Source organism: Aethina tumida, chromosome 1 (genome assembly GCF_024364675.1).
Source record: "Aethina tumida isolate Nest 87 chromosome 1, icAetTumi1.1, whole genome shotgun sequence".
Classification (NCBI taxonomy): Eukaryota; Metazoa; Arthropoda; class Insecta; order Coleoptera; family Nitidulidae; genus Aethina; species Aethina tumida.
The window spans coordinates 63,453,033-63,480,212 of NC_065435.1; the positions used below are offsets into that span (position 1 = coordinate 63,453,033).

The 27,180-nt window shown below is 29.9% G+C and overlaps 7 protein-coding genes across 8 annotated transcripts; 4 read left to right on the top strand and 3 right to left on the bottom strand.

The window, feature by feature from the left end:
- The first annotated feature begins 78 nt into the window (after nt 1-78).
- Nucleotides 79-2,431, top strand: LOC126265909 (cell division cycle-associated protein 7-like). Of its 2 annotated transcripts, none has more exons than XM_049968806.1 (2): nt 79-362; nt 649-2,431. In XM_049968806.1, exon 2 carries the CDS (start codon nt 682-684, stop codon nt 1,837-1,839), a length of 1,158 nt encoding a protein of 385 aa, XP_049824763.1. In that variant the 5' UTR covers nt 79-362; nt 649-681; the 3' UTR covers nt 1,840-2,431. The 2 variants fall into 2 exon arrangements, with proteins under 2 accessions (XP_049824763.1, XP_049824761.1); XM_049968804.1 differs by having other exon boundaries at nt 80-362; nt 658-2,431.
- Nucleotides 2,432-4,143: 1,712 nt separating this feature from the next.
- On the top strand, nt 4,144-5,470 carry LOC109598962 (uncharacterized). Its single transcript, XM_020014871.2, has 2 exons — nt 4,144-4,265; nt 4,581-5,470. The coding sequence occupies exon 2, from the start codon at nt 4,635-4,637 to the stop codon at nt 5,271-5,273; it is 639 nt and encodes a 212-aa protein (XP_019870430.1). The 5' UTR covers nt 4,144-4,265; nt 4,581-4,634; the 3' UTR covers nt 5,274-5,470.
- A 1,075-nt stretch (nt 5,471-6,545) lies between these two features.
- Nucleotides 6,546-11,331, top strand: LOC109598934 (xanthine dehydrogenase-like). The gene is made up of 18 exons (XM_020014835.2): nt 6,546-6,731; nt 6,785-7,256; nt 7,311-7,531; nt 7,588-7,690; nt 7,756-7,883; nt 7,937-8,221; nt 8,347-8,515; nt 8,583-8,701; nt 8,759-9,077; nt 9,131-9,314; nt 9,367-9,746; nt 9,796-9,989; nt 10,080-10,238; nt 10,301-10,429; nt 10,484-10,614; nt 10,681-11,030; nt 11,085-11,198; nt 11,256-11,331. The coding sequence occupies exons 1-18, from the start codon at nt 6,546-6,548 to the stop codon at nt 11,321-11,323; spliced, it is 3,711 nt and encodes a 1,236-aa protein (XP_019870394.2). The 3' UTR covers nt 11,324-11,331.
- Nucleotides 11,332-11,524: 193 nt separating this feature from the next.
- On the bottom strand, nt 11,525-12,313 carry LOC109598933 (leucine-rich repeat-containing protein 15-like). Its single transcript, XM_049970592.1, has one exon. It carries the CDS (start codon nt 12,311-12,313, stop codon nt 11,525-11,527), a length of 789 nt encoding a protein of 262 aa, XP_049826549.1.
- A 4,393-nt stretch (nt 12,314-16,706) lies between these two features.
- On the top strand, nt 16,707-23,118 carry LOC109598932 (uncharacterized). Its single transcript, XM_049970594.1, has 19 exons — nt 16,707-16,749; nt 17,212-17,384; nt 17,438-17,651; nt 17,704-17,961; nt 18,012-18,238; nt 18,288-18,390; nt 18,440-18,567; nt 18,622-18,906; nt 18,965-19,133; nt 19,188-19,306; nt 19,363-19,868; nt 20,021-20,400; nt 20,448-20,638; nt 20,691-20,849; nt 20,902-21,030; nt 21,083-21,213; nt 21,470-21,819; nt 21,868-21,981; nt 22,036-23,118. Exons 1-19 carry the CDS (start codon nt 16,707-16,709, stop codon nt 22,101-22,103), a joined length of 3,747 nt encoding a protein of 1,248 aa, XP_049826551.1. The 3' UTR covers nt 22,104-23,118.
- Nucleotides 22,321-23,299, bottom strand: LOC109598956 (uncharacterized). Its single transcript, XM_020014866.2, has 2 exons — nt 23,171-23,299; nt 22,321-23,117 (listed from the first exon to the last, which is right to left on the bottom strand). Exons 1-2 carry the CDS (start codon nt 23,186-23,188, stop codon nt 22,377-22,379), a joined length of 759 nt encoding a protein of 252 aa, XP_019870425.1. The 5' UTR covers nt 23,189-23,299; the 3' UTR covers nt 22,321-22,376.
- A 680-nt stretch (nt 23,300-23,979) lies between these two features.
- On the bottom strand, nt 23,980-26,500 carry LOC109598952 (uncharacterized). Its single transcript, XM_020014858.2, has 3 exons — nt 25,707-26,500; nt 24,318-25,320; nt 23,980-24,266 (listed from the first exon to the last, which is right to left on the bottom strand). The coding sequence occupies exons 1-2, from the start codon at nt 25,725-25,727 to the stop codon at nt 24,658-24,660; spliced, it is 684 nt and encodes a 227-aa protein (XP_019870417.1). The 5' UTR covers nt 25,728-26,500; the 3' UTR covers nt 23,980-24,266; nt 24,318-24,657.
- Nucleotides 26,501-27,180: the final 680 nt, after the last annotated feature.

The following is a 27,180-nucleotide window of genomic DNA, read 5'->3' on the forward strand; positions in this document are numbered from 1 at the left end:
GGTGGGTAGCAAAAACATTCGGCGGGACATACAGTAAACTTTCGAAAAAAATTTAAAGAATTATTTTTTATTTGTTGATAATATATGTTTTTTTTTTATTTTAGGAAAAAATCACCAAAAAAATTAAATTTTAAAGTACGATCTAAATTTTATTTTCGTTCGTAAGTGATGTGAATTTGGGCTGTTGAAAAATGGTATCTGTTGATAATATAGGAAACTGAATCCGAGTATTTTAAAAAATAACAATATACAACTTTTTACATATAATCTTAACGTTTTAACCTCAATTCCTATTTAAGTTGTTTCCCGCACATTTAGGGAATATAGAAAATTGTGAGAAAAAAGTTTTTAATTAACTGAATGTAAGTACATTACTTCCATTTCTTTTTCCAACGTTATTTATCAATATTTGTCACCATTAATTATTAGTAAAAGTGGAAGAAAAACTGATTACAAATATTTTTTATTAAATATAGTCCAATTTTTATTTTACGTTTATTTACGCGCTTACAATTCTTAAATAAATGCATTCATCATTTTACAAATACTTTGTTAAAGAGTACAGGCTTTTGCCAAAGTAACTTCAGTTTACTTTTACTATGCTTAGCATTAAATTCTTTTGTTAATCTTTATAGTGAGAGTGTTCAGTATTTTCAGAATTCTACAACTAAAAATACCAACATGGATGTTATAAAACAAAGAGAACTGAATATAAAAAGAAGAGATGAATTTTTGAAAGAGTGTGCTCTGAATGATCCAGAATTTGCCGAGGCCCTAAATTATTTAGAGGATTTGAATAAAGAAAACCAACGTGGATCTAAAAAGGTAGTCACCAATAAACCTCGTCCTAAACCTAGAAGTCGAGATCCAGCGTTTACTTTTTCTGGGGTGGTACCTTTAGTACAAAGAAAGTCGGCCAGACTATCAAAATCAAAACCCGAATATACAGAGGCTGATTTAGATGACCTTGAAACTAAAGGTACAGCAACCTCTGATGAAGACAATTTGAGTTATTTAACTGAAAAATATAGAAACGACTATCCAAGACTCAGGAGAAGTACATCAAGAACGACTGAACGTCCCCCGATAATTGCAGTTGAAGATGTTACAGAAGAAATGTTGGCTAATATTTCAACTCGAGTGAAGGACAAAACTTATAGTAGTGATGGAACCAGTTGTCATCAATGCCGACAAAAGACAATAGATCAGAAGACTTGTTGCCGTAATCCCAATTGTGTTGGAGTACAAGGACAACTCTGTGGAGTCTGTATTAAAAACAGATACGGCGAAGATGCCGCTGTTGCTTTGTTAGATCCCAACTGGACATGTTTTGTTTGCAGAGGAATTTGTAACTGTTCATTTTGTAGACGAAAGGAAGGGAAAGTACCAACTGGTATATTAGTACCTATTGCTCAAAGAAATGGACATAGCAATGTAGATTCTTTTTTGAAAAGTTTGTCTGGAGATATAGAACGTGACGCTAGTAAAGGAATAGCTTCTGATACTACATCCTTGAAGATCAAGGACCCTTTTCTAGGATTTACTGAAGAAGAAATTGAAAAAGCTCAGGATACTTTAAAAAAAATTAATAACATGCAAACAAGTTCAGCAAAATGGTATCGTGCAAATATTAAACCAAACTATGGATTTGAAGATAAGAATAAATTCACTGAAGAGAGTCATATAACTGTTTCTAATGAAAACCTTGTTAATGGTTTAGATACTGAATTAGAAAGTACTGATCAAGTTCTTTTGGGATATCAAAATGGTGAAGCAGTTTTTAATAACAATTCTTCTAGAAAACTGGAAGACGAAAATTTAGCTGAAACTACTGTTTAATAACGATGAAATAGTTTTTAATATTTATTATTATTACTAGTTTTTTTTTGTCAATTTTTTATGAAGAATGTATATTTTTTTACCAAATTTATGTTTGTGCAACAAGTTATTGTGAGTTTTTAAATTTATTTTTTTAAGAATTTTTGTATCTTACAGTAGACTCATAGTACAAGTATTTATATAGTTACTTAGTTTATATTTTTGTTTTGTTTGTGAATTATCTTATTAAGAATTTTAAATTACATGTTTGGAAATAATTACTTCGACCATCCACAACAAATTAGTTTATACAAATATTTGTATTTTTATTTTGTTTAAAATTTTATGTAATGTTTGTCTATAATCTGACTAGGTGTTAAAATATAATTTTTCCAAAATTGTTTATTCTGATGACCTTAATAGGAGCATGTAGTAGTATTATTATTTTTATTTTTATTAAGTTCTGAATTATTGTTATTTACGTTTACTTTTACTACTGTTTGTGAATTTGTTTACCTTACAAACAGATGACGATGTATAGTGAATTTAGAGTTAGATGTTTTATGCTTTGTTTTTTTATGTGGACTTTTGTCTAATAAATTTTTTATAATGATTTGGGTATCTTATTTGCCAATTATTTCATAAATTTACATTACCGTGATTTTAAATAACAATTATATATTTATTCGTCCAATTTTATTGGTATTATCAAATTAATTGTTTAAAAATTAATTATATTATAACATTATAAGTATAATAAGAATTATATTCGATTATCTAAATCGAAACCTAGAAGTACAGCAACCCTCTCCGGCGAAGACAATTTGAGTTATTTCACTGAAAAATATAAAAACGTTTGTCCGATACTCGGGTAAAGCTCATCAAGAACGGCTGAACGACCCCCGATAATTGCAGTTGAAGATGTTATTGAAGAAATGTTTGCTGATATTTCCACTCGGGTGAAGGACAAGACTTACAGTGCTGATGGAACCAGTTGTCATCAATGCCGACAAAAGATAATATATCAGAAAACTTGTTACTTTATAAGATCCCAACTGAACATGTTTTGTTTGCAGAGATTTGTAACTATTCATTCTGTAGAAGAAAGGAAGGGAAAGTACCGACTGATATATTAGTACCTATAAAACGTAACTCTAGTAAAATAAAATAGTTTCTGCTGTACATCCTTGAAGATCAAGGATATATTTTTAGGATTTACTAAAGAAGTAATTGAAAAAGCAGAGGATATTTTCAAATCAGTAATATGCAAAAAAGCTAAGCAAAATGGTATCCTGCAAGTATTTACCCTAAACATGGATTTGAATATAAGAAGAAAATCACCATCAAAACGAAATAACATTTTTCAGTAAAAATCCTGTTCGTGGTTTAGATGCTGAATTAGAAAGTGATGAAAATTCATCAACTTCTGTATCGACCGAAACAGTTGTCTAATAACAATGAAATAGGTTTTAATATTTATTATTAGTAGTGGTTAATTTTTTATGATGTACATATATGTATATATATTATTTTTTCAAATTTTGTATCTTACAGCAGACAATCTCATTGTACAAGTATTTATATAGTTACGTAGTTTATAATTTTATGTTTTGTTTGTGAAGTACCTCATTAAAAATTTTTAAATTACATGTTTGGAAATCATCACTTTGTCGATTCACAACAAATAAATATGTACAAATATTTGCATTTTTATTTATTTTGAAATTTTATGTAATATTTGTCTATAATCTCACTAGGTGTTAAAATATATTTTTTCCAAAATTGTTTATTGTATTGACCTAATAGGAGCATATATTATTATTATTATTATTATTAATATTAATATTAGTTCGAACTTATTGTGCTATACGTTTTCCTTTATTACTCTTTTTGAATTTGTTTACAAACAGTGACGATGTGTAGTGAATTTAGAGTTAGAATATTTGGGTATTTTATTTTATTTGTCAATTATTTCATAGATTCTCATTATTGTGATTTTAAATAATAATTATTATTATTGATAGGTCAGCTATCCGTTCAATTTAATTGACATTATCAAATTAATTGTTAAAAAAATTAATCATATGAACATTATGGGTAATGATTAAAGATCGTTTAATAGATAATCCAACGCAATATTTTTTAAGTGGAAATTTGTATCATAAACTTATTTTTTTTACAGTACCTATTTAATTAAAATACATTTTATGATTGCATGTATTAACTGTGTTTAACAATGTAAATTAACGCCCACAAGCTAATATTTACAATACATCACATTGAATTTACTCACACCTTATCAGTGTTAATGCCAGGAACTGGGTAAAACAATACACTTTGTATCGTTTATCGAAATGTGCAGTACGTGTATGAGACCTGATTCATTTTTAACAATTAGTAGATTAGTATGTATAGTTTATTTCAACATAAATGTTAACCTGCAAAAGGTAAGCTAACAACATACATATATTATTTATATATATTTGTTTAGTGAAACATTTGACTATGATAAATTCAAGGCTTAATTACAAGTGTTAAAAATAGTTAAATGATAGGTGTCTAGATCGGTGGAATCAGCATTTATTTTCGTGATTGTGTGTGGCGTACAAATGAAAATATTTAATTCTACTAATACTTAATACTCAATTTTTGCGACTGATCAAATTTGTGAAAAATGTATTCTCACTTCTATCTATTTGAGATTTAAGTTTTTGTATTATATCAAATCAAATTGCTTTGTAATAAATAAAAACTATTTTTAGGTGTCTGTAATATAGTTACACTCCACGTACAATTGTTGAATTCTGACTACTACAATGGGAAAATCTCGAAAGTACGCTTTTAATTCTGAAAATGAATACACAGAGTCCAATAATATTAATGTGCGACTCCTTAAGTTTATGAAACTAACAACAAACGAAGTTACTGATAAAAATATTCAAAATGAAACTAATAAAAATACTAACATTTCATTATGTACGGAAGAACAAGTTTCCCAAGACGAGATTAACGAGAACAACGAATATTTTAATAAGATAACTGCAGAAAATTCTGTGGCCATCAGTAGTTCCAGGTCTAACGAAAGCAAAGTGTGCCATCGCAAGTTGATAAGACTACGAACATACGAAATCATTGATAAAAAGATAGAAGTGAAACCGGAACAAGGACAATGTGGTAAAGCTGAGAATAAACATACATCTGTGAATGATAAAAATGATGTTAAATTGCCGAGTACCGAAGAAAATGGATTGAACATGCACAATTGTGTCCACGACAGTGTACAATTACGTCCAAAGAATAATAGTTTCATGGAAATGAGAAAATATGACAATGATGACTCAAGAATTGTCCATGAATTAGTTTTAAACAAATTTGAAAAGAAAATAAAAGAACATAGAAGAAGAAGTTACAAGCGGCAAAGCTTTAAAGAACAAATTCTCGAGTGGCAACTTTAAATATTATTATAATTTTATTATGAACTTAATTTATTATTTATATTTAAAATATTGAATAAGATATATTTTAAACATTGTGTATAAAATTAAAAGACAAATAAATACTCGATTGACATACGGATATTAGAGGTTCTGTATTATCTTATAAGTTATGACGATATTAATTTATTTCTTAAAATAACTATGTACATAAATGTAATATTTATATTTTCATTTTTGTTAAATATTTAATAAATATTATTCAATGTACCAGTAATTTTATTTGTGCGTTTTTAAATGAAAAAAAAACAGTGATATGAGCAGGACTTTAACAATATTTTATGATAACGGCCTGTTGTAGAGCTAAGAAAGGTCAATATACTTATTTTATCTATTCATGTGTTTTCTTCAATTTAAGTCATTCAACAGAAATATTTTTCGTCGCAAGTCGACGCATCAAAATGGAAAAGCAAGTGTTATTTAAGTATTATTTTAATATTTTATTAAAAATATAATATTTCAGGGACAGTGTTATAGAGTTGTCAATTGGGGAAAAATTGCATAAAAGTAAGTAAATAAACAAAAATTATAATAACAACATTTAATATCTACATTATATTATATGGAGAACTTTTTTATTAATCTACCTATTACTTTTAAATATAAGACATTGTTTCTTCAATATTTTTTATGGCATCTTATTAATTTATAAAGAAAAATAAATTAAATTCACCAACGTTTTCTGTCGAATAACATTTAATTATTTCTATTGATCAATCGCTGACTGGAAGATATTTTATTATTGTTATTATTATTATTAAAATCTCACAACTTTTAACCATTTGATCAAATATATTTTAGGTACAGAAGTAACAGTCTGAACTGATTTAAATTAAGATTATATTAATCTGCGAATCATTAGGCTGCAAATTATTGCTGTTTTGATCGGGTAACACAATTCTTCAATATTTTAAACTTTGTTATGATAAACATCATTTTTAAAATGTCCCGATAACAAAAAATCTACAGGATTCACATCTCGAGACTGTGGAGGTCAATATCATTTATTGATTACAACTCACGTTTCAAACACTAAAGATAAAACTTTCCTATGTAACTTTTAATACTTTTTGATAAATCGACTTAACAGTGAGAATATACTAAATATGTAGGATAAGTTGTGAAACACCCTGTATATATACACATATAGAAGTGTTTAGTACTAATAAAATTGAATTACTAGATTCTTAGATACGAACTCCAGTTAATCATAATTATTTGATGCAAATCCTTATGTATTTTTTAGTCGACGCCTATGACATAACACCAGAAACAACTTTAAACACATATTTACGTGACAAAGCCCATTTAACTGGCACGAAGAGAACTTGCCTTGAAGGAGGATGTGGAGCTTGTATTGTAGCGGTCGAACACACGGATCCGATAACAAAAACGAAAAGGTTCTTTTCAATTAACTCGGTAATTATCTGCCTGAACGTAATAAAACGATATAATAAAATTCTAACTTTCAGTGTTTGGTGTCGATATTTTCTTGCCATGGTTGGAAAATCCATACTATTGAGGGCATTGGAGGTCCGCTGACAGGATACCATCCCTTGCAGAAAAAATTAGCGGAAGGAAATGGTAGCCAATGTGGATATTGTTCTTCAGGGATGATCATGAACATGTACTCATTAATAAACTCTGGAAAACTAACCGTAGAGGAAATAGAAAACGCCTTTGCGGGTAACATATGTCGGTGCACAGGATACAGACCAATTTTGGATGTGTTTAAGTCTTTTGCATCCATGGATATTGAGGACATCAAACCTTGTAACCAAATATGCAATAATGAATGCGCAAATATTTGTGGGAAAATAAAAAACTTTAAAACGGGCGATGACAAAGTAAATTGGATGAAGTTTTATAATTTGAGTGACTTGCTTCAGGTCTTGTCTACCACCACCAGAACTTACATGCTTGTTGCTGGAAACACCGCAAGGGGTAGGTACTTACAATAAATCATTAAAAAATTCTCAACAAAGAAAACTTCTTTAGGTGTATACAGAAACATCCCACCCATAAATTACTACGATGTTACCAGCGTGAAGGAATTGATATCTTGGTCTATAAATGAGGATACTGTTATACTGGGAGGAAATCTTTCACTTAATCAAACGATTCAAGTGTTTAAGACTGCTGCTAAAGGCGTAAAATTTAATTATTTATCCAAGGTTGCAGATCATTTAGATTTAGTCGCTAATATACCAGTTCGAAATGTAAATATTATATATCAGAGCTATTAAATTCATTTTATTGAATTTTTATGTTGTAGATTGGGACATTAGCAGGAAATTTAATGTTGAAATATGATCATCCAGAATTTCAGTCCGACATATTCTTAATTTTGGAAACAATTAATGCCAAATTAGTGATTGGTGAGTCTATAAGTGAAATGTTAAGAATTAATTTTAATTACATTACTGAATAAAATTTATTTTAGTGGATGTTTCCGAAAATGAAACAATAACTTGTGCTCAAAAATTTTTGAAAACGAATATGTACCACAAAGTAATAAAACAGATAATCATACCTGGGTATGATAACACATATAAATATACTAGTTACAAGGTAAATTGTACTTATGTTTCCTTATAAGAATTTTAAATTGTAGTGAATTTTAGATTATGGCAAGAGCTCAAAACACAAAAGCTACAGTTAATGCCGGATTTCTCCTCAAAATAATTGATGGAATTGTTAAAGATTGTAGAATTGTTTATGGAGGTATAAATCCTGAATTTGTACACGCATCAAATACTCAAAATTATCTGGTAAACAAAAATCTATTCGACAATGCTATATTGAAACAAGCATACGAGACTCTAAACAAAGAACTGAAACCTAATTATGTTTTACCTGACTTTAAACCAGAGTACCGGAAGAACTTAGCCATTTCACTATTCTATAAGGTAAAACATGTAACAAAAATAAAATAAAAAACACGAAACAAAGGATTTCCTTGTCGTGATTATTTCTTCTCAATTTTATTATAACACCAGCTTGATAAGATTTAACTTTTTACATGTTTTTACAGTTTGTGCTTAGTATTGCTCCACCCCAAAGAATAACTGCAAAAAATAAATCAGGAGGAGAACTGTTACAAAGACCAATATCTTCTGGTGTTCAAGAATATTCATCTAATAAAGATCGATATCCCCTATCAAAACCAATGGTTAAATTGGAGGCTTTATCACAGACGTCAGGTACATATTTTGTGCTTAAATTAAAATATAATGTTTATATAATATTTGTATTATATTATTACTGTAGGACAGGCAGATTATATAGAAGACATGCCTGATTTGCCTGAACAGCTATTCTGTTCCTTCGTATTGGCCAAATCCCCAGCAAATTCTGTAATCACCAAGATTGACACCTCTAAAGCTTTGGTAACAATGAAATTTATTTAATTTATAGATTTATCTGGTAAAAACGTAATTTTTTAGAAAATTCCTGGTGTGGTCAAATTTTTCGGGAAGGAAGATATACCTGGTTCTAACGTGTGGACACCAACGACAAAATCAATATTTACAGTTAACGAATACTTATTTTGTGAAGGCACTGTTCTGTACTATGATCAACCGGTGGGTATTATAGTAGCAAATAATCAATTAGTTGCTGACAAAGCCGCAGATTTGGTTGCTATTACATTTACACCCCCAACTTCCAAACCCTTATTAAACATCAAGGATGTGCTTAATGCGCCCATCGACGTTCAAAAAAAGAAGATTATACATCAAACCGATGTCGTACCAAAAAGGAAGGGTGTGTCAACTCTTCTTAGTTAACGAATTATATTTTAGCATGTAGTGTTTTAGGTACCGACATTAAAAAAGAAGTAAAGGGAGATTTTTACATAGGCCTTCAATATCATTTTCATATGGAGACGCAAATGTGTAACGTTGTGCCAAGAGATGATGGTCTCGACGTGTACACATCCACTCAGTGGATTGACTGTAACCAAGTTGCAATTGCTAATGTTTTAAACATAAAGAATACACAGTAATATTAATTGAATTAAGCATTATTTATTATATACTTAAATATTTTCTAGAGTAAACATCAAAGTTAAACGACTGGGGGGCGCATTTGGAGCGAAAATCATGCGGAATGGCGTCGTTTCATGTGCTGTAGCGTTAGCAGCTTATAAATTGCGAAAACCGGTGAAAATGCGTATGTCTTTGGAGAAGAACATGCGCGTGATTGGGAAAAGGTATCCTTTATATGTGCAATACGATGCCGGAGTTAATGCTAAAGGAGTCATACAATATTTAAATGCTAAACTATATTCTGACTTTGGAGTGGGTGGAAATGAACCGGTTGATTCTATGCTCGTTGACATGTTTCAAAATTGTTACATTTCGGACACTTGGAGTTTTTCCACCTACGTCGTCAATACTGAGACTCACGCAAACTGTTGGACTCGAGCTCCAGGTACATGTTACTTTGATTATTGAATTGTTTGCACATTTGTATTTTACAGGAACGAAAGAAGGGTTGTGTGCCATCGAAGCTATTATGGAACACATCGCTTTGTCTTTGGGTATAGATTCTTTAGAGATGAAACTGGCAAACACTAATCAAACGAAGCATAAGAAAATCGTCGACTTCAACAATGAATTGCAAACTTGGGCTAATATTAAGCAAAGAAAACAGAACATAGAAAAATTCAATAATGTATGTTTATATATTACGAATTCATTTAGTTATCATTGTTGGATGTTATAATTTTAAATTCAATAAGTGTTAATTGATTGATAATAACAGGACAATCGTTGGAGGAAAAGGGGTATGTCTATTGTGCCCATGGCTTGGGTACTGGAGGTCTTGGCCAATTATGTGTCACTTGTATCAATATTTCATGGGGATGGAAGCGTGGCCATAGCCCATGGAGGTATTGAAATGGGCCAAGGTATTAATACAAAGGTAAAACTTTTTTATGGTTGATATTAATTGGTTGCTTTTCACCGAATTATTCTTCTTGATAGGTGGCCCAGGTGGCAGCATACAAACTTGGCATACCTATGGACATGATTCAAGTAAAGTCATCTAGTACTTTATGTAATCCAAATAATACATCAACTGGCGGTAGTTTAACCAGTGAGGCGGTTTGTTATGTGAGGAATAATTGTTTAAAACATTTCATTATTTATATCTATGAGAATTTGTAGGCTACGATGAAAGCTTGTGAAATATTAATTGAACGTATGGCTCCTACTAAAAAGACTATGAAAAATCCCACTTGGCCTGACTTGGTTAAGAAATGTTTTGATAATTTTGTAAATCTAAGTGCAAGTTCATTGTAAGTATACCTATGGAATATTATGTCTTTGTTTAAAAATTATACATTAAAATAAAATACAAACAGCTATTCACCAAATGAACCAAATATCAAGGAGTATTACATATATGGCCTGGCAGCGGTGGAAGTAGAAATAGACATACTTACCGGAAAAAATCAAATTCTTCAAGTAGACATTCTCGAAGATGTTGGCGATAGTATGAATCCTATAATAGACATAGGACAATTGGAAGGAGCTTTTGTTATGGGTATTGGTTACTATACTACCGAAGACATTGTTTACAATGACCAAGGAGAAATATTAACTGATAGGACTTGGACTTACACACCACCTGGAGCCAAAGATATACCAATTAAATTTAATATAAAGTTTCCATCTAACATACCAAACGATGTTGGCGTTTTACAGTCTAAAGGTATTTTAAATTACCATTTTTGTGCTAAACAATAACGTTGTGGTCGTTTTGTAGCTATTGCCGAACCACCCAGTTGTTTATCATGTGCTGTACCTTTAGCAATACGACATGCTGTAGCTTCAGCTCGAAAGGATGCAGATCCGACAAAACAACCTTGGTATCCATTTGGTACGATTAATATTGTAATAGTGAAAACATAATTTTTAATACCCTATTTGTTTTCAGATGGTTGCTCATCGATTGATAATATATTTCTTAACAGCCTTAATGATTATAATCAGTATGTTTTATAATTTTTTTTTATTATAATAAATACTTTCAAACATAAGTACTCATTTGCACTCACCCAGAATATTTTTGTCAGTAACAAATAAAAGTATTAGAAGCCGAAGCTTAATACATTATAATTTACTATAATACTTGTATGATTAAATGGCATGAAATAAAAGTCTGTGCAATTTATGCGTATGTGTTTATTATAGACAATACATGAATTAACATTTCTTTTCATCGTAACCTATAATGCTGGGATTGTCGCCAATGGAACCTCTCTTTCTCCTAACTTTTTGGTAACCACTTTGACCGGCAAGCTTCCTTAGTTTTAAAATTGTCGGACAATCTAAATCATTTTCGTTAACAAATAGTCTAAACCATTTTTTGTGGTCAAAAAGTTCTTGATCCAAACTAGTAAGCTTGTTGTTGTTCAAACGTAAAACTTCCAAACTCTTGAAATCGGTGAACCATGATTTGGGAAGGGCTTTCAATTGATTGTCGGATATTATAATTTGTCTTAATAGGGGAAGATTTTTGAACGCGTTTTCAGGAATACTGTGAATTTTGTTGTATGGCATTTGTAAGTCGTACAAATTAGGCAAATCTATAATAGCGTTCTCTTCTATGCTTTCTATCTGGTTTCGGCCCAATTGCAAACTTGAAATATTCAATTTGTTGAAAGTATACGGCTTGATAACTTTCAAATTACTGTTTATAATTGAGATTTTGTCAGTAATATATTGATTATCAAACGCACCTGGTTCAATTTTCTCCAAGTCTTTTCCATTGTAAGACAATTCTTCGACTGGTGCTTCAATCTTTAATAAACCTTTACAAATAGTTTTTAGTGGTCCGATTATATTTAATTGTGAGGCACTTTTGGTGACACGAATTACTTCACTTTCTTCTTTTTTGTTGTCTATTTCATATGAGATTTTTGACTTTGCACAACCACCCGCGTCTGCCGCAACAAGAGTGAGCAGTACGCTTAAAACTAACATTCGCAACATTGCGTTTTGAATAAATCTGATGTACTGAAAGTAACAACTTTTATACTCCGAAATCCTGTTTTTAACAAGAATTGCCACATAAATTGTGTCTGAATTGTTCAATAAAGATTTTATTTTTATGACATTGGCGTGGTTATCAATTTTATGAAAATATTCAGGTACATTAGTTACAAATTTATTAATAAACTAATGTTGTTTATAATTTTTGTTATTCAAGTTGTTCAAATGTTCAATATGCTTATCAGAACTTAGGTGCCACTTCAAGAACAAATGCCTTGGTTTTCCCCGAAAAAAAAATAATGCACGTCTCTATATTCATTGATTTTATATTAATTATTACAAGGTTATATACATGTCTCATTGTCGTAATGTAATAAAATATGCAATAATAAACATTTATGGTGATTCTGCGGCGTTGAATCAAACTCGTTTCGTTTTGACCTTAATTATTCCCCATCAATAAATAAATGTTTTTAAGGTGTTGCTGCAGTTTAATATTATAAACGAAATGAATTTTATTTTTATCTCAACTAATTTCATATAAATTAAAGGTATTATATATATATTTAAAGTAATAAATTGTTGAAACAGCTCAGATCATCAGATAATAAAATTGCCAAACATTTTTCGTCTATTTCAAATCAACATTGTTTTTCGTCATATCCAATTAGTCTGGGGTTATCTCCTATGGCGCCTCTCTTTCTTCTAAGCTTTTGGAAACCAGTTTTTGAAACAATATTTCTCAATTTCAGAATAGTGGCACAATCAAAATCATTTCCTTTGGCAAATAACCTATACCAATTGTGCTTCAGTACTTCATCGTCCAATGTGATCAACTTATTGTTATTTATTTTTAAAATATCCAAATTCTTAAATGTTGAAAACCATAATTTAGGAAGAACTTTAATTTTGTTGTTGTCTAATAGAATTTCTTTCAATCTGGGAGTCTTTTGGAATGCTTTATCATGGATTGTGTCAATTTCATTATTCTCCATTATAACAAGTATCAGATTTGGCATATCAGTTATAGCATTTTCTTCTACACCGGTTATTAAGTTATTTTTTAAATCCAAAATATATATATTTAGACCTTTAAATGTATATGCCTCAATAACTTTTAATTTTCCTCCAGTAATACTAATTTTTTCGGTGATTATTTGCTCATCAAATACTCCTGGTTCCAAATATTCTAATTCTTTTCCTTCGTAGATGAATTCCTTAACTGGCTGTTCAATTTTCAGTTGTCCCTTACACAAATTCTTAATCGGTCCCAAAATAGTCAAGCGTGTTGCGCTTTCGGTGACATGAATTACTTCACTTTCTTGCTTGGTACCATCAATACTATAAACAATTTTCTCCCGAACACAACCATAACAATTATTTACAACAGTAATAACCAAAAAACTTATTATTAACAATCGCGTCATGTTAATAAGTATTAACAATCCATAAAGAGAAAATACTTATATATAAAAAACATACAGATAATGAGGTTATCTTAAACAAGAAACTCAATTCTGATCATTAGCTTAATTAATTTTAAATGGGTGTTTTTTTGTAATGTAACAAGTTAGTATTTTGAATTCATAGTAATTTGATAATTGATGTTTACATAACCGGATTTTGCTGATATATTCAACAATTTATTTTCGTATTTTTGCGTTTTTATTACATATATATGATAGATTCGCGACAGTTAATCTGTCGTTTTAGTTTGATTAAAACACATTCACAAAGTACGCTTTATTGAAACAAATGTTTGAATGGAGAATAAGTGAAAACTGAATTGAATATAGTACTAGCACATTTTGAAGTTACTATTATAACAACAGCAATTAACTTTTCAATTTTATATATACTCGGTGATAATGAAATAGAACACATATAGTACCAGTCAAGAGTAAACCAAGAAACATATTTTTAATAAAAATATATGTTATTAAAGAACCATATAGTGAACCTTATAACTTGATTGGTATAACACTTAAATTTAAATATAATTCGTTTTTATAATATTTATCTTTTTATATTTATTCTACAGTCAAAAGTAAGGCAACAACGTTCTAAAAGATTTAATTTTTGTTCGTCTTTAATAGTTTATGCATACGATGGTTAGTTGATAATAAGTAAAGTTAGATAAGTCAAGTTACTGTTTCCAAATCATTAATTCATTCCAATTAATTTATTTTCATCAGATAGAATTCTGTTGATTAGACATCCAGTCAACAAAATGTTTGACCCTAAGTACACCAAGGGAACAATTAAACATAAGGATGGAGGAACAATGATGTGGGGTTTGGAATGGGACCATTAGTAAAAATAAATGGAAGAATGGATAGGTTTCAATATTTACACATCCTTGTCAATTGTATACTGCAGTAAGCTGAGGGAAATATGCCTTTGTCCTGGATTTTCCAGCAAGATAATGATCCGAAGTATATAGCCAAAGTTGTGACTTTCTTGCTTCCAATAATGTAAATCTTATGAAGTGATCAGCCCAAAGTCCCGATCTAAACCCTATAGAAAGTCTATGAGACATGATAAATCTTAAAATGGGGAAAGCTCACTCAGGCAAATTTCTAAACTCAGATATGAAGAATATAATAGAATGAATTGGATGAAGCTATTAATATTCTTTAGAATTCTGTTTCTAAGCAAAAGATTAATAATTTTTTCCTTTCATGAAAAGAAGATGCCGAAAAATCACACGGATGGTTAAGCAGTTCAAACCGTAATTCGTGGACTTTTGCCATGACAACTGCTGAGATGTGAGACGATGAAACAGGATGCAAATGTGGCCGTTTTTCCGCAATTTCTGACTTGACCTTGTCAAATAATGATGCGTAGTATGCTCCTGTAATGGTTTTGGCCTTTTCGAAGATAATCAATTAATATATGACTATCCTAAAAACAGTCATCATCACTTTCTCAGCCGAAAAAAAAGTTTTTGCTTTTTTTGGATCCAGTTCTCCCTTTGCAGTCCACTGTATTTTTGTTTCGGGCGTATAATGCTGTATCCAAGTTTCGTCTACAGTAATTAATCGGCGCCAACATTTGGATTTATTGCGCCTAAACTGCGTCAACACCGTTGGAAATGTTCATGTCTAACTTGATGTGACAGTCAGTTCTTTGAACATTTTCATTACCTCTGCTATATCTCTCACTTTAATTCGGCGGTCGTTTAATACTATTTGATGAACTTTATCACCAGTAGTTGCAGTTTTTGGACGTCCCGCACGTTCATTGTCTCCCAAGCTCTTACGGCCACGTTTAAATTCAGCTGCCCAATATGTCACTGTGGTAAATGATGGTGCAGAGTCCCCATACACAAAGTCATTTTTGATTTGTGTAGGCGTAAACAAAAATTTAATAAGAGCTCGATACTCAATTTTTATCCATTTTCACAAAAACACTCATATCGACTCACACAAACGACTGTCAGCTAAAAACTGAGCGTCCAAACTGGTCAAAATTTTGGTGAGTAACTGTGAAAAGATGAACAACAACGTTTATTAGCTTTTATTAACGAGTGCCGTCGATTTTGGGTTGAGGTCGGAAACTTTTCAGACCACTCTTATATATATTATATATAAGTTGAAAATCAGAATTTTGGAGGTAAAGCAGAAAATGGGGTAAATGTATCACTGGATGATCAAATAACTTTTAATGAACATTTAATGCACATACGCAATAACACTCTGAACCGCATATCTAGATGGATGTACAGATAAAAAATTGTTATTATCGTGATATAAATATTTGTCTTCATATGAATGAATGTCCAAGAAATGTTTTTTAAATTTGGACAATTAGATCTATGTGTTCTATTTTCTCTACTACTGAGTATATGTATAGTGAGATCCAGTTATATTTTATATTTGTGAGATGCTTCATAATATAAGAAGCCTCACTAAAAGTATCAATATAGAAGTTGTAGATTTATTATAAAATAAAATTTTTAAAAATTTTGAAAAGTTCATGTACAAAATACATACTATCCTGTTTGACCGATATAATATTATTATTAGTAATAGAATTAATTCATTATTTATGTGTAATTCATATGTGTTCATATTCATATTCATATTCATTAATATGTACTATTAATAAATATTCAATTAATGTAAGTATAAATGTATGTAATTTTTAATATGTGAATGCATATTTGAATTTATATGTCTTGTAATTAATGCCAAGACATAAAAATCATGAAGATAATTATTAAAGAAAAATTATAATTGGTTACGCTAAACATACACATAATCTTTGACATGAGCCCTAATTTATCGGTTATAAGTTATAATGATCCACATTCAAGAGTTTACTATAATAGTGTGACTATATTACTAATGGTTATAAATCTTGTGTGTGTAATTGTTTAGTTGATTTAAATATGGGTACGTTACGTTTTACTATTGGCAATGAAGAACATACAGGTGAGTTATAGTTAATTGAAAGAAATATTAATTATTTAAATTATTTACTAATGTTAGGCAAGTAAATATACTAATATTTTATTATATTGTTTCAAATATCACATAGTTTTAATAATTATTGCCACAATTTGTGTAAAATTGAAAATATTCTCATACATCAATATAGTTTTAACATATAAAATATATATGTAAATATTTTAAAATTATTTAAATAATAAACTAATTTAATAAATAAAATTATATTATATATATATATATATATATATATATATATATATATATTAACTATATTTTTAGCATATATATATATATATATATATATATATATATATATATATATATATATATATATAATATAATATATAGTATATGTCAAAATTCATTTTTAAAATTTTATTTTCAAAATTTTCTTTTGTGTACGAAATGCGTTAAACGATTTAATTTTTCAAAATCAAAAATTAGCACAAGCTGATGATATAACGCCTGAAACGACATTAAACACCTATTTACGCAAAATTGCTCACCTCACTGGAACGAAAAGAATGTGCCTTGAGGGTGGATGTGGTTGTTGTGTTGTGGCCGTTGAGCATACGGATCCTGCGAACAAAACTAAAAAAATATTTGCTGTAAATTCGGTAAATAAATAATTTTTTCGAAAGAGAACAGTTAAATATTATTTTAATTTTAGTGTTTGGTTTCCGTATTCTCGTGTCAGGGCTGGAAAATACATACAATTGAAGGAATAGGTGGTGCTTTAGCGGGTTATAATCCAATTCAAACTGGCCTTGCAGAAGGAAATGGCACTCAGTGTGGGTATTGTTCTTGCGGAATGGTCATGAATATGTTTGCTTTGGATGCAACTGGACCTATGTCTGCTAAAAAAATAGAACAATCATTTGATGGTATATTTTTTCTTACACATATTTTAAAATTAATACACTACACTATTTTTAGGCAACATGTGTAGGTGTACAGGTTACAGACCCATTTTGGAGAGCTTCAAAAAGTTTGCGGTGGAAGATATTGAAGATTACAATCCTTGCTATTCTAATAAATGCCAAACTAATTGTAGCACCCCATGCCACAAAGGCGTTAGTTTATTATACAATGGCACATCGAAATGGTTGAAAGTTTACAAATTTGAAGACTTGCTTCAAACGCTAACAACAACAAATGGATCTTATCAATTGGTTGGAGGAAATACAGCTAGAGGTATCAGAATGTCACTTTATTTATTTTTATACAACAGTTTTTGTGTCTAGGCGTTTACAAAAATGATCCGAAACCTCAAACTTATATAGACATATGTAGTATTCCAGAACTAATTATTTGGGTATTTGAAAATAATACTTTGGTTCTCGGAGGTAACATTTCTCTTAATAGGACTTTGGAAATATTTAGGGAAGAGGCAATTAAAAATACTAATTTTCTGTATTTGGATAAAATGGCAGATCATATTGAACTTATGGCAAATGTTCCAGTTCGAAATGTAAGAATTAATATTAAATTGATAACACAATCGTTTTATTTTATTGTAGATAGGAACTCTTGCTGGAAACTTGATGATAAAACATCTCCATCCTGAGTTTGCTTCGGATATTTTTTTGATCATGGAAACTATTGGGGCAACTTTACTTTTAGGTAAATATATTAATTAATTTAAATTATTATTAAATAAACTCACTTCCAGTTGATTCTTCCGGAAATAAAACCAAGGTTTCACCGCAAGACTTTTTAAAAATTGATATGTATAAAAAGGTTATAAAAAGCATAATTTTGAAACCATATGATGCTTCTTACTTCTGCACAAGTTACAAAGTAGGTGTTTAATTGTACGTCTTCCATTCATTTCAATTTACACTAACTTTTTAGATTATGCCTAGAGCTCAAAACGTGCATGCCATTATCAACGCAGGATTTTTATTTAAAATAAAGAACGGAAACGTTCAGAGTAGCACTATTGTATTTGGAAACATCAATCCCCTATTTATCCATGCTACAAATACTGAAAAATATTTCCTAAATAAAAATATATTCGATAACACCGTTCTTCAAGGTGCTTTCTCAAATTTGCACAAAGAACTGAACCCAGACTATATATTACCAAATCAGAAACCTGAATTTAGAAAAAATTTGGCAATTTCACTATTATATAAGGTATACTTTGATATTAATTTCCATAAATATATTAAATTTATAAAAAATAACATTTTAGTTTGCACTAAGTATAGCACCAACGTCCAAAATCAGTGCCAAAAATGTATCAGCTAGAACTCTTTTAGAAAGACCTGTTTCCACTAGTAATCAAGAATATACTACAAAAAAAAACATGTATCCAATTTCAAAACCTATGGTTAAATTAGAAGCATTAGCACAAACTTCAGGTACTTAAAGTCACAATTAGTTATAAATGTGTGTACCGTCATGATATTCTCTAGGTGAAGCAGAATTTATTGATGATATCCCTGACCTTCCGGGTCAACTTTTTGCGGAATTTGTTATTGCAAATGCAACACCTGGTTCACTAATTAATAATATAAATACATCTGAAGCTATGGTAAATATATGCACAATTCAGATTTAATTGCAACAAATTATTGTAATTATTTGCAGAAGTTGTCTGGTGTTGTGGCATTTTATGGTAAAGAAGATATCCCCGGAAAGAATTCTTGGACGCCCTTAAATACCTTTATTTTCTTTTTTGAGGACGAAGAACTATTTTGTAGTGGAAAAGTTTTATGGTACCATCAACCGGTAGGAGTAATCGTCGCTAAAAGTGAAGAGGTTGCTATTGCAGCAGCCCAGTTGGTAATTGTAACATGTACACCTCCAGATCATAAACCATATCTCACTATTCGCGAAATACTCAGTGCATCTGAAGACGTAAAGAAAAAAAGGGTTACACATGTGACTGACGTAATACCCTTAAAACGAGGATTTGATGTAAAAAAAATTGTTAAGGGAGAGTTTAACATGGGGTCTCAGTATCACTATCACATGGAACTCCAGTGTTGCAATGTTGTACCAATTGAAGGGGAATTGGACGTATATGCTTCTACCCAGTGGTTGGATTGTGTCCAAATGGGAATTGCGAATGTTTTGGGAATACATCAGGCAAAGTAAAGCAATCACATACCACATTAATTACCCTTACTTAATTATTTACTGATTTACATTTTTTATTATTTATCATCTTATTAAATTAAATATAATATGAACAGAAAATGTTGCCGTCAATCTGCATTTTTTATTTATTACATTAATTTTTTAGAATTAATGTTCATGTTCGGCGATTGGGTGGAGCTTTCGGTGCGAAAGTTGTTCGAAATACGATGATATCAGCTGCAACAGCTCTAGCCGCCTTTAAGTTGAAAAAACCTGTTAAAATGAGATTAACTTTGGAGAAAAATATGGAAATTTTGGGCAAAAGATTTCCGATTTATGTCCAGTACGAAGCTGGTGTAAATGGACGAGGAGCTATCCAGTATTTAAAAGCTAATCTATATTCTGATTTTGGTCAAGGCGGAAATGAGTTTATCCACCTTTTCTTAATTGACTCATTTAAACACTCTTACAATATAGAGACATGGCATTTTTCGTGTTATATTGTAAAGACTGACACTCCTGCTAATTGTTGGACTCGAGGACCAGGTAAAACTTTGAAATGAAAGTTTTAGGTTATGTTTAAAATATTATAGGTAGTTTGGAAGGTGTTGCATGTATTGAATCAATAATGGAACATCTAGCTTCTTCTTTGAATATGGATGCTTTTCAATTAAAATGCAACAATCTTAACATTTTAAAAGCTCCAATAATAAAGTATGCTAACGATTTTAAACATTGGGCTGGGACGGAAAAGCGTAAACAGAGTATAATACAGTTTAATAATGTGAGACTACTATTATTGCTGGAAAAATAATTTAATTTAAAAATACTTTTAGTCTAATAGATGGAAGAAACGTGGAATGTCTATCGTTCCTTTGACTTATAACATGGAAGTTTTTGCTAACTACCAATTAATAGTATCAATTTATCATGGAGATGGCAGTGTTTCAATAGTTCACGGTGGTGTTGAAATGGGACAAGGAATTAATACAAAGGTTTCCATATCTACACTCTTATTATAATTTTCTTTTGTGTTAACTGTTTCAGGTAGCTCAAGTATGTGCGCATAAGTTCGGCATACCAATTGATTTAATATCAGTAAAGCCTACAAACACTATAACAAATCCGAATAATTTCGCTAGTGCTGCTAGTTTAACTAGTGAAGCAGTTTGTTATGTAAATATTTATCAATGGACAGAAAGTTTAAATATTAATATTTCACTTTTAGGCTTTAATGAAAGCATGTGATATTTTATTAGAGAGAATGAAGCCAATGAGAGTGTTATTAATTAATCCCACGTGGAAAGAATTAGTGTCCAAATGCCATCTTGCTTACATCAGTTTAAGTGCTCAATCAATGCAAGTATTTCTTGAATAACAAGGTTGTTATTTGTATTGAAATATTGAGTATATGACGCTTGCATAATTACAATCACTCAATATTTATTTTCATTAAAATTTAAATTTATTTCCATTGTTATTGTGTCATTGTTATTTACTGTTTAAAAAAAAGAAGGAATTTTTAAATGTAGATAGTATAATACATTAATACAAATCTTGTACAACCATCATACTATATATCAACTTTTATAATTTATATGACTTTATAATGTAGGTATCACCCCCAATTACCAAATATGGTTCCTTATTCGATTTATGCCGTTGGAGCCGCCGAAGTTGAAGTAGATATTTTAACAGGACAACATCAAATCCTTCAGGTGGACATAATAGAAGACGTTGGGGATACAATGAATCCTCTTATTGATATTGGACAACTTGAGGGCGCTTTTGTCATGGGTCTGGGTTATCATACAACTGAAGAAATAATTTATGACGATAATGGAAAAAATTTGACTAACAGAACTTGGTGGTATTATCCTCCTGGAGCGTTAGACATTCCACAAAATTTTAGAGTAAAATTTCCTGGAAACAATCCCAATGCAGTGGGCGTGTTACATTCTAAAGGTACAACACACACAGGCTATTAATTTTGTTTAATTTATGAAATTGTAGCCATTGGGGAACCTCCAATATGCTTATCCGTAGCAATTCCTTTAGCAATAAGAAATGCTGTGGCTTCTGCGAGAAGTGAGGCAGATAAAGGACAACAGCAGTGGTACCCTTTTGGTATTTAAGTAAATAAAAAATAAATATATAAATTATAGTTTAATGATATTGTAGATGGATGTTCCACTGTTGAAAACACATTTTTAAACTGTTTGAATCATTACAACCAGTACAAATTGTAATTGTCTTATATCAAATAATCAAGTCAAGAAGATTAGAGGACAGCAATGAAACATGTCTGTATAATAACCCTAAAAACTACAGAAAATATATAAATATCCTAGAAGATAGTTTTTCCAATTCATACATATATTATAAATATTACCTTTGTATGAATTAATAAATAATTTTGTACAGTATTTTCATTTTATTTGTGAGAGTTAAAATTACAAAAAAATATAAATTGAGCAACATTGTATTATAATATATTTTTAGGAAAATATATATTTATATTCTTAAAATCCATCATTTTCAGGAAAACGCCTTTTGTGCCAAGGATGTTTTCTCGGTCGTGGACGATAACCCTCCCTATCGCGAGGAGGCCAGTCGTTGTCTGATGAGTCACTTATCGAATCAGGGCCTTCTATCGGAACCACTTCTATGTCCTCTATTTCAACCACTATTACTGTGTCTTCAGTAGTGTTAGTTGTTGTATTAGTGACTACTTCCGTTGGTTCCGGAATTTTTGTCGCATTGACCGATGATGTTTCTGTAGTACTTGTTGAATTTGATTCGTCACCTACAGCTCTTCTTTGTCTTCCTTGTAAATGCTGCCTTCCATGTTCACCACGATGATCGTGATGAGGTCTGTCTGACGAGTTTAAAGAATTTTTTTCCGTACTAGAATCCGTTACTTCCCTTCTTTTTCTTAAAAATGAAAACGGGTCGTCACCGAAGCGGTGTGGAGGATGCATTCTGTGCCACGGAAACCATGGTCTTGGATGTGGAGGTGGTGGTGGAAAGCAGGGTAAAATAATAATCTCCGGCCTTAAGGAACCTGTGGAGTTTGTGTTAGATGTGCCATTTGTTGAATTTACGTCTCTTTTAAATCGTGGCAACCATATTGGTGGACAAGGTCTAATTATCACTTCCACATCTAAAGGTTCTTCTGTTGTTGAATTAGTTTCATTCACAGCCCGTTTTTGAAGTGATAATGGATGGACCCAATTGCAAAGTAGGAGTAAAGCAAACGGAACCTAAATAATATAGATTAGGTAAACTTGTTTATAGAACTACAAAAATTTCTTACCACAAAGATATTAAACATGGTTTAATATGTATTCAATATTAGAAAAATTACAATTTTTCTTTATATACTTGCAGAATGGTCAACAGGTAATTTACTAAAATGGTGAATCAGTTTAGACGTCAATATAAGCGATACGTTGGGTGAGTAACTAAATTAAAAAGTCAAATTTTTGATAAATATTGTCGTTAAAAAAGTAATAATTCTTTATCATTACTGTCTGTCTTTTTTGGAAAACAGATAACTGAATAAATATGCTTTTTTTAATTATTTATCTTGTACCTTATAACTCGTATAATTAAATTTATAATAATCATTCACGCTGTGTTAAGATTCTAGTTGAGTAGAAACATCAGTGTTATGTGTATGTTTGTGATAAAGAACTATGCGTATTATAATATGAAATAAAAAATTATTTTGTTATTTATTTGTTTAAAATTTCACATTGTCAAAAGCATAATTTTAAATAAATATAAAATTTTGAATATATAAGCAATTGTTAACCGTCTAGAAATAATAAAAAAATATGTAGAACAAAAATCTTCTTTGGTCTTAATATATATTTACTATATGAACTCTCAAATAAAGTCTAATATATAATAATAAAAATATATTAGCAAAGATATTATTATTATTATTTAAATTTGTGTTTTCAGATCTATTTTTTATAAAATATTTTTAATACAAACTGTACTTAGTATATTCTGATGATCCATCTACATATCTACTTTCATTATTTTTAATGAAGGTTCGTTAAATAAAACATACATTTTACTCGGAATTATTTAGTTTAATATCAACCGTTATTAAAGTAAAAAATTTATAGGTAAACTTCCTGGTTGGAATCGTAGTCTATTGCTTTTCCGTGTGGGCCGAAAATGATTACCTTAAACGGTCCTTTCCATTGCGATGGATCAAATTTATCAGCATCTGGTGGGATATCATGGTCTGTGCTGTCAAGAGAAATTAATTCAGTTTTGGATTCCGCTGGTTTAAAGTTTGTTGTTGTATATGTCACTACTGACGGTTGATTGGTAACTTCAATATCGTTTAAAGGAGAAGTCAGACCAAGAGTAGCCAAAACCAAAAGGAATGAAACCTTGAGAAATTCAATTATATACGTATATAGTTATTACAAGATTTATCTTACCTTAAAAGAGATTCGCATATTGCTTGTTTGATGCCATCACCAGATTAAGTACACAAGAATATTTTAAATTTTAAATGATTCGATTCTGATTGTCAAAGAACTATTTATTGTTGCGACACCCGTACAGGTGGGAACAGTAACAGTCATTTTAAAATCTTACTAATTAACATACATTAAATTTACATTATATCTATTGGACTTGAGTAATATATTCATTTTTGTGTTAGTTATTGTGTATTGAAATAAAAGACTAATTGTTACATGTTGCAGTATTTACATTTAATAAAATATTACGAGGGACTGGTATGTTTAAAAAAAATTGTATTTGTTCAAATTAAGCTTATGAATATGATATCGGATCATGATATTCAGGGGGGCCATTATAAGTAGGAACATAGTAAGTTTCTCCGTCACTGTCTTGATTGGACACAGAATATCGGGGACCGTATTGAATATTGCTACCGTCATCGTAAGGGCCATAATATTGATTCTCTTCATCACTATAAGAAGGCCCTAAATATTGTGATGGTTTGAATGGAGGGTTATATGAAGGTTGATTGTCACCAAAACTGTTAGCATATGGTCCATAATATGGAGACGGTCTAAACTGATTTCCGGGACTTCTATTGGGACCGTACTGAGCATAATTATTTCCTGGAGTGTGATACGGGACGTTACCCTGAAATTGTTGATGTTGTACAGGACCTTTCTCTGGTGGTTCTATTAAAAGTATAGCTACTAATTTTACATCATTGGGCAACTTTGCTATGGCTTCGATGATCTGATCTCGGTTCACCACTATTGGTAGTAGAGTCGTATTTTCATGTAAATTATTTTTTTTGGGTTTTCCTTCAGTGGTGTTTGATGTTATTGAAGGCTTTTCACTACTAACTGTTTCAGTAGATGTAACGTTTAATATGTGTGTCGTGTTTGGTTCAGGTGTGGTTAGTTTTTCTTCAGGTGCTGAATATGCAAGTTTTGCCAGAAACGTGGCTATTAGGATCTAAAAATCGAAATTAAAAAATATACTAAATAACTGAATTTCAATAAAGTTAAATGCAATTTTAATTAATTTAATAATGATTATTAATGATAATATAATGATGGTATATAGTATATAAAAAATTATTATTTTAGAATTATTTCATTGAAAATTAAATTATATGAAATATATTTCTCACTTATGAGTAAAAAATATATTAATAACTTATACGAATACGTATAAGAAATGTTATTAACATACATTTCCATTGATATTATTTTTATATCTTATAAATAAGCTACCGAGAGATAATCAGTTTATAATCGAGTTCAATAAATAGAACCATGTTTAAATAAAATGTTCTCATACAATAATAAATTATAGAATTACAAAAATAAATTACTTACCGGTAATATACATTTCATCATTGGTTTTGTTTGCAGACCGATTATTTAAAATTTTAAACTAGATATTAACTCGTTGGTTGTTGTTACTAAAACATCCGTAACATGAATCTATTAAAATAAACAGAAAATTAAAAAGATTAATAATTTTACAATTTAATTTTTTAACCAATAATTATTACTGTTTTTTAGTATTTTAAAATATTAAAGAATAAATTATTATGGATTATCCAAAGAACCAGCGTGGATAACTTAAATTTAAAGGCTGGTAGTCAAAAAATGTATACGGGGACGGTGGTGGCGGTGGCGGTGAAGGTGCTGGAGGCAGAGGAGGATAAGTGAAGAGCCACCAAGGTATGAAGGTGGTCCTGTTGGCATTAGTCCATGCGGTATTGTTTATGAAACGTTTTTCTCGGGATAGTTCCCCATTTTGGTTAGATGTTAAAGTAGTACTGGTGCACAATTGTACAAGTAGCAACTGAATAGCTACCAGAGATAATGGTATTACCTATAAGTCAAGTTCTAATATTTTTACATCTATAGGAAAATGTATATTTTAATTAGTGTTTTAAGTGTTTTTTATAAAATATTTAATTAAATTCATGTAGTAATATAAAAACAATGCTTACCTTTAATAACAGTTGCATGTTTTTTTATATACTGCGTTTTTCATGCTTTTGTACTTGTATCTAATCTTTTATATGTATTATTTATTTATGAAAATTGGGTCAAATGTAAATTTACCATTAATGTAGACCAAATTAGGTCTATATTTATTTACTTTGAAGGTAGCTACTTTAAAATTATGAATAATTTTTTGGTAGTTGGTAAAAAATAAAATGCGTTGTAAAATGTTTACTAACTTAAATTTCATTTAGTAATAGTTTACAAACATTTGGAAAACTAAATAATTATGTTAAAAGCTTAATAAATTATTAAATAAGGCTAGTAACAATTTATTAACTACAACAAATTTTAAACAGTAATTTATTTATCTTAATGAAATATAGTAAGTAAATTATTCATAACCACAATGAAGTCGAAGGTTTTTTTTATTTTTAGTATTTTATTTTGATCTCAGTATACAACACACAAATAGTTTAAATTATTAGTTTAAATATTTATATTAATTTAAATTTAATAATATATGTTAACAATATAGTTTTTAAATTAGTTTAGGTTTTTTACTTATGTATAAATTGTCTTGACATGTGAAAGTTTCTGCCAAATCAAATATGTTAATTAAAATATTTTTTTACCATCGAAATAAATATTGGTTGAATAAAAAATATATATGAATATAAATATAAATTCATAAGTTTTAAATTTGAAGAAATTGTATTGTTCTCAAATCTTTCTTATTTTGTACTTAGAATGCTATTTCAAAAAGTCTTTCTTTCCAAATACTTTACCTCAACCGTCCTTTCCTTTGTTTTCTACCTCCATATTTTACACTTTTTTTAACTTTTCGATGTGG

Excerpts from the sequence above, each read along its gene's own strand:
- LOC109598933 (XM_049970592.1), bottom strand. The coding sequence starts at position 12,313 with ATGTTGCGAATGTTAGTTTTAAGCGTACTGCTCACTCTTGTTGCGGCA.
- LOC109598932 (XM_049970594.1), top strand. The coding sequence starts at position 16,707 with ATGGGTACGTTACGTTTTACTATTGGCAATGAAGAACATACAG. Across the intron at positions 17,385-17,437 it reads AAATATTTGCTGTAAATTCG|TGTTTGGTTTCCGTATTCTC; the intron begins GTAAATAAATAA and ends TTTTAATTTTAG. Across the intron at positions 21,982-22,035 it reads ACAGCAGTGGTACCCTTTTG|ATGGATGTTCCACTGTTGAA; the intron begins GTATTTAAGTAA and ends ATGATATTGTAG.
- LOC109598934 (XM_020014835.2), top strand. The coding sequence starts at position 6,546 with ATGTATTTTTTAGTCGACGCCTATGACATAACACCAGAAACAACTTTA. Across the intron at positions 7,884-7,936 it reads ATAAATATACTAGTTACAAG|ATTATGGCAAGAGCTCAAAA; the intron begins GTAAATTGTACT and ends AGTGAATTTTAG. Across the intron at positions 10,615-10,680 it reads AATCTAAGTGCAAGTTCATT|CTATTCACCAAATGAACCAA; the intron begins GTAAGTATACCT and ends AAATACAAACAG.
- LOC126265909 (XM_049968806.1), top strand. The coding sequence starts at position 682 with ATGGATGTTATAAAACAAAGAGAACTGAATATAAAAAGAAGAGATGAA.
- LOC109598952 (XM_020014858.2), bottom strand. The coding sequence starts at position 25,727 with ATGATGAAATGTATATTACCG. Across the intron at positions 25,321-25,706 it reads TGATGAAATGTATATTACCG|ATCCTAATAGCCACGTTTCT; the intron begins GTAAGTAATTTA and ends TTCGATTTTTAG.
- LOC109598962 (XM_020014871.2), top strand. The coding sequence starts at position 4,635 with ATGGGAAAATCTCGAAAGTACGCTTTTAATTCTGAAAATGAATACACA.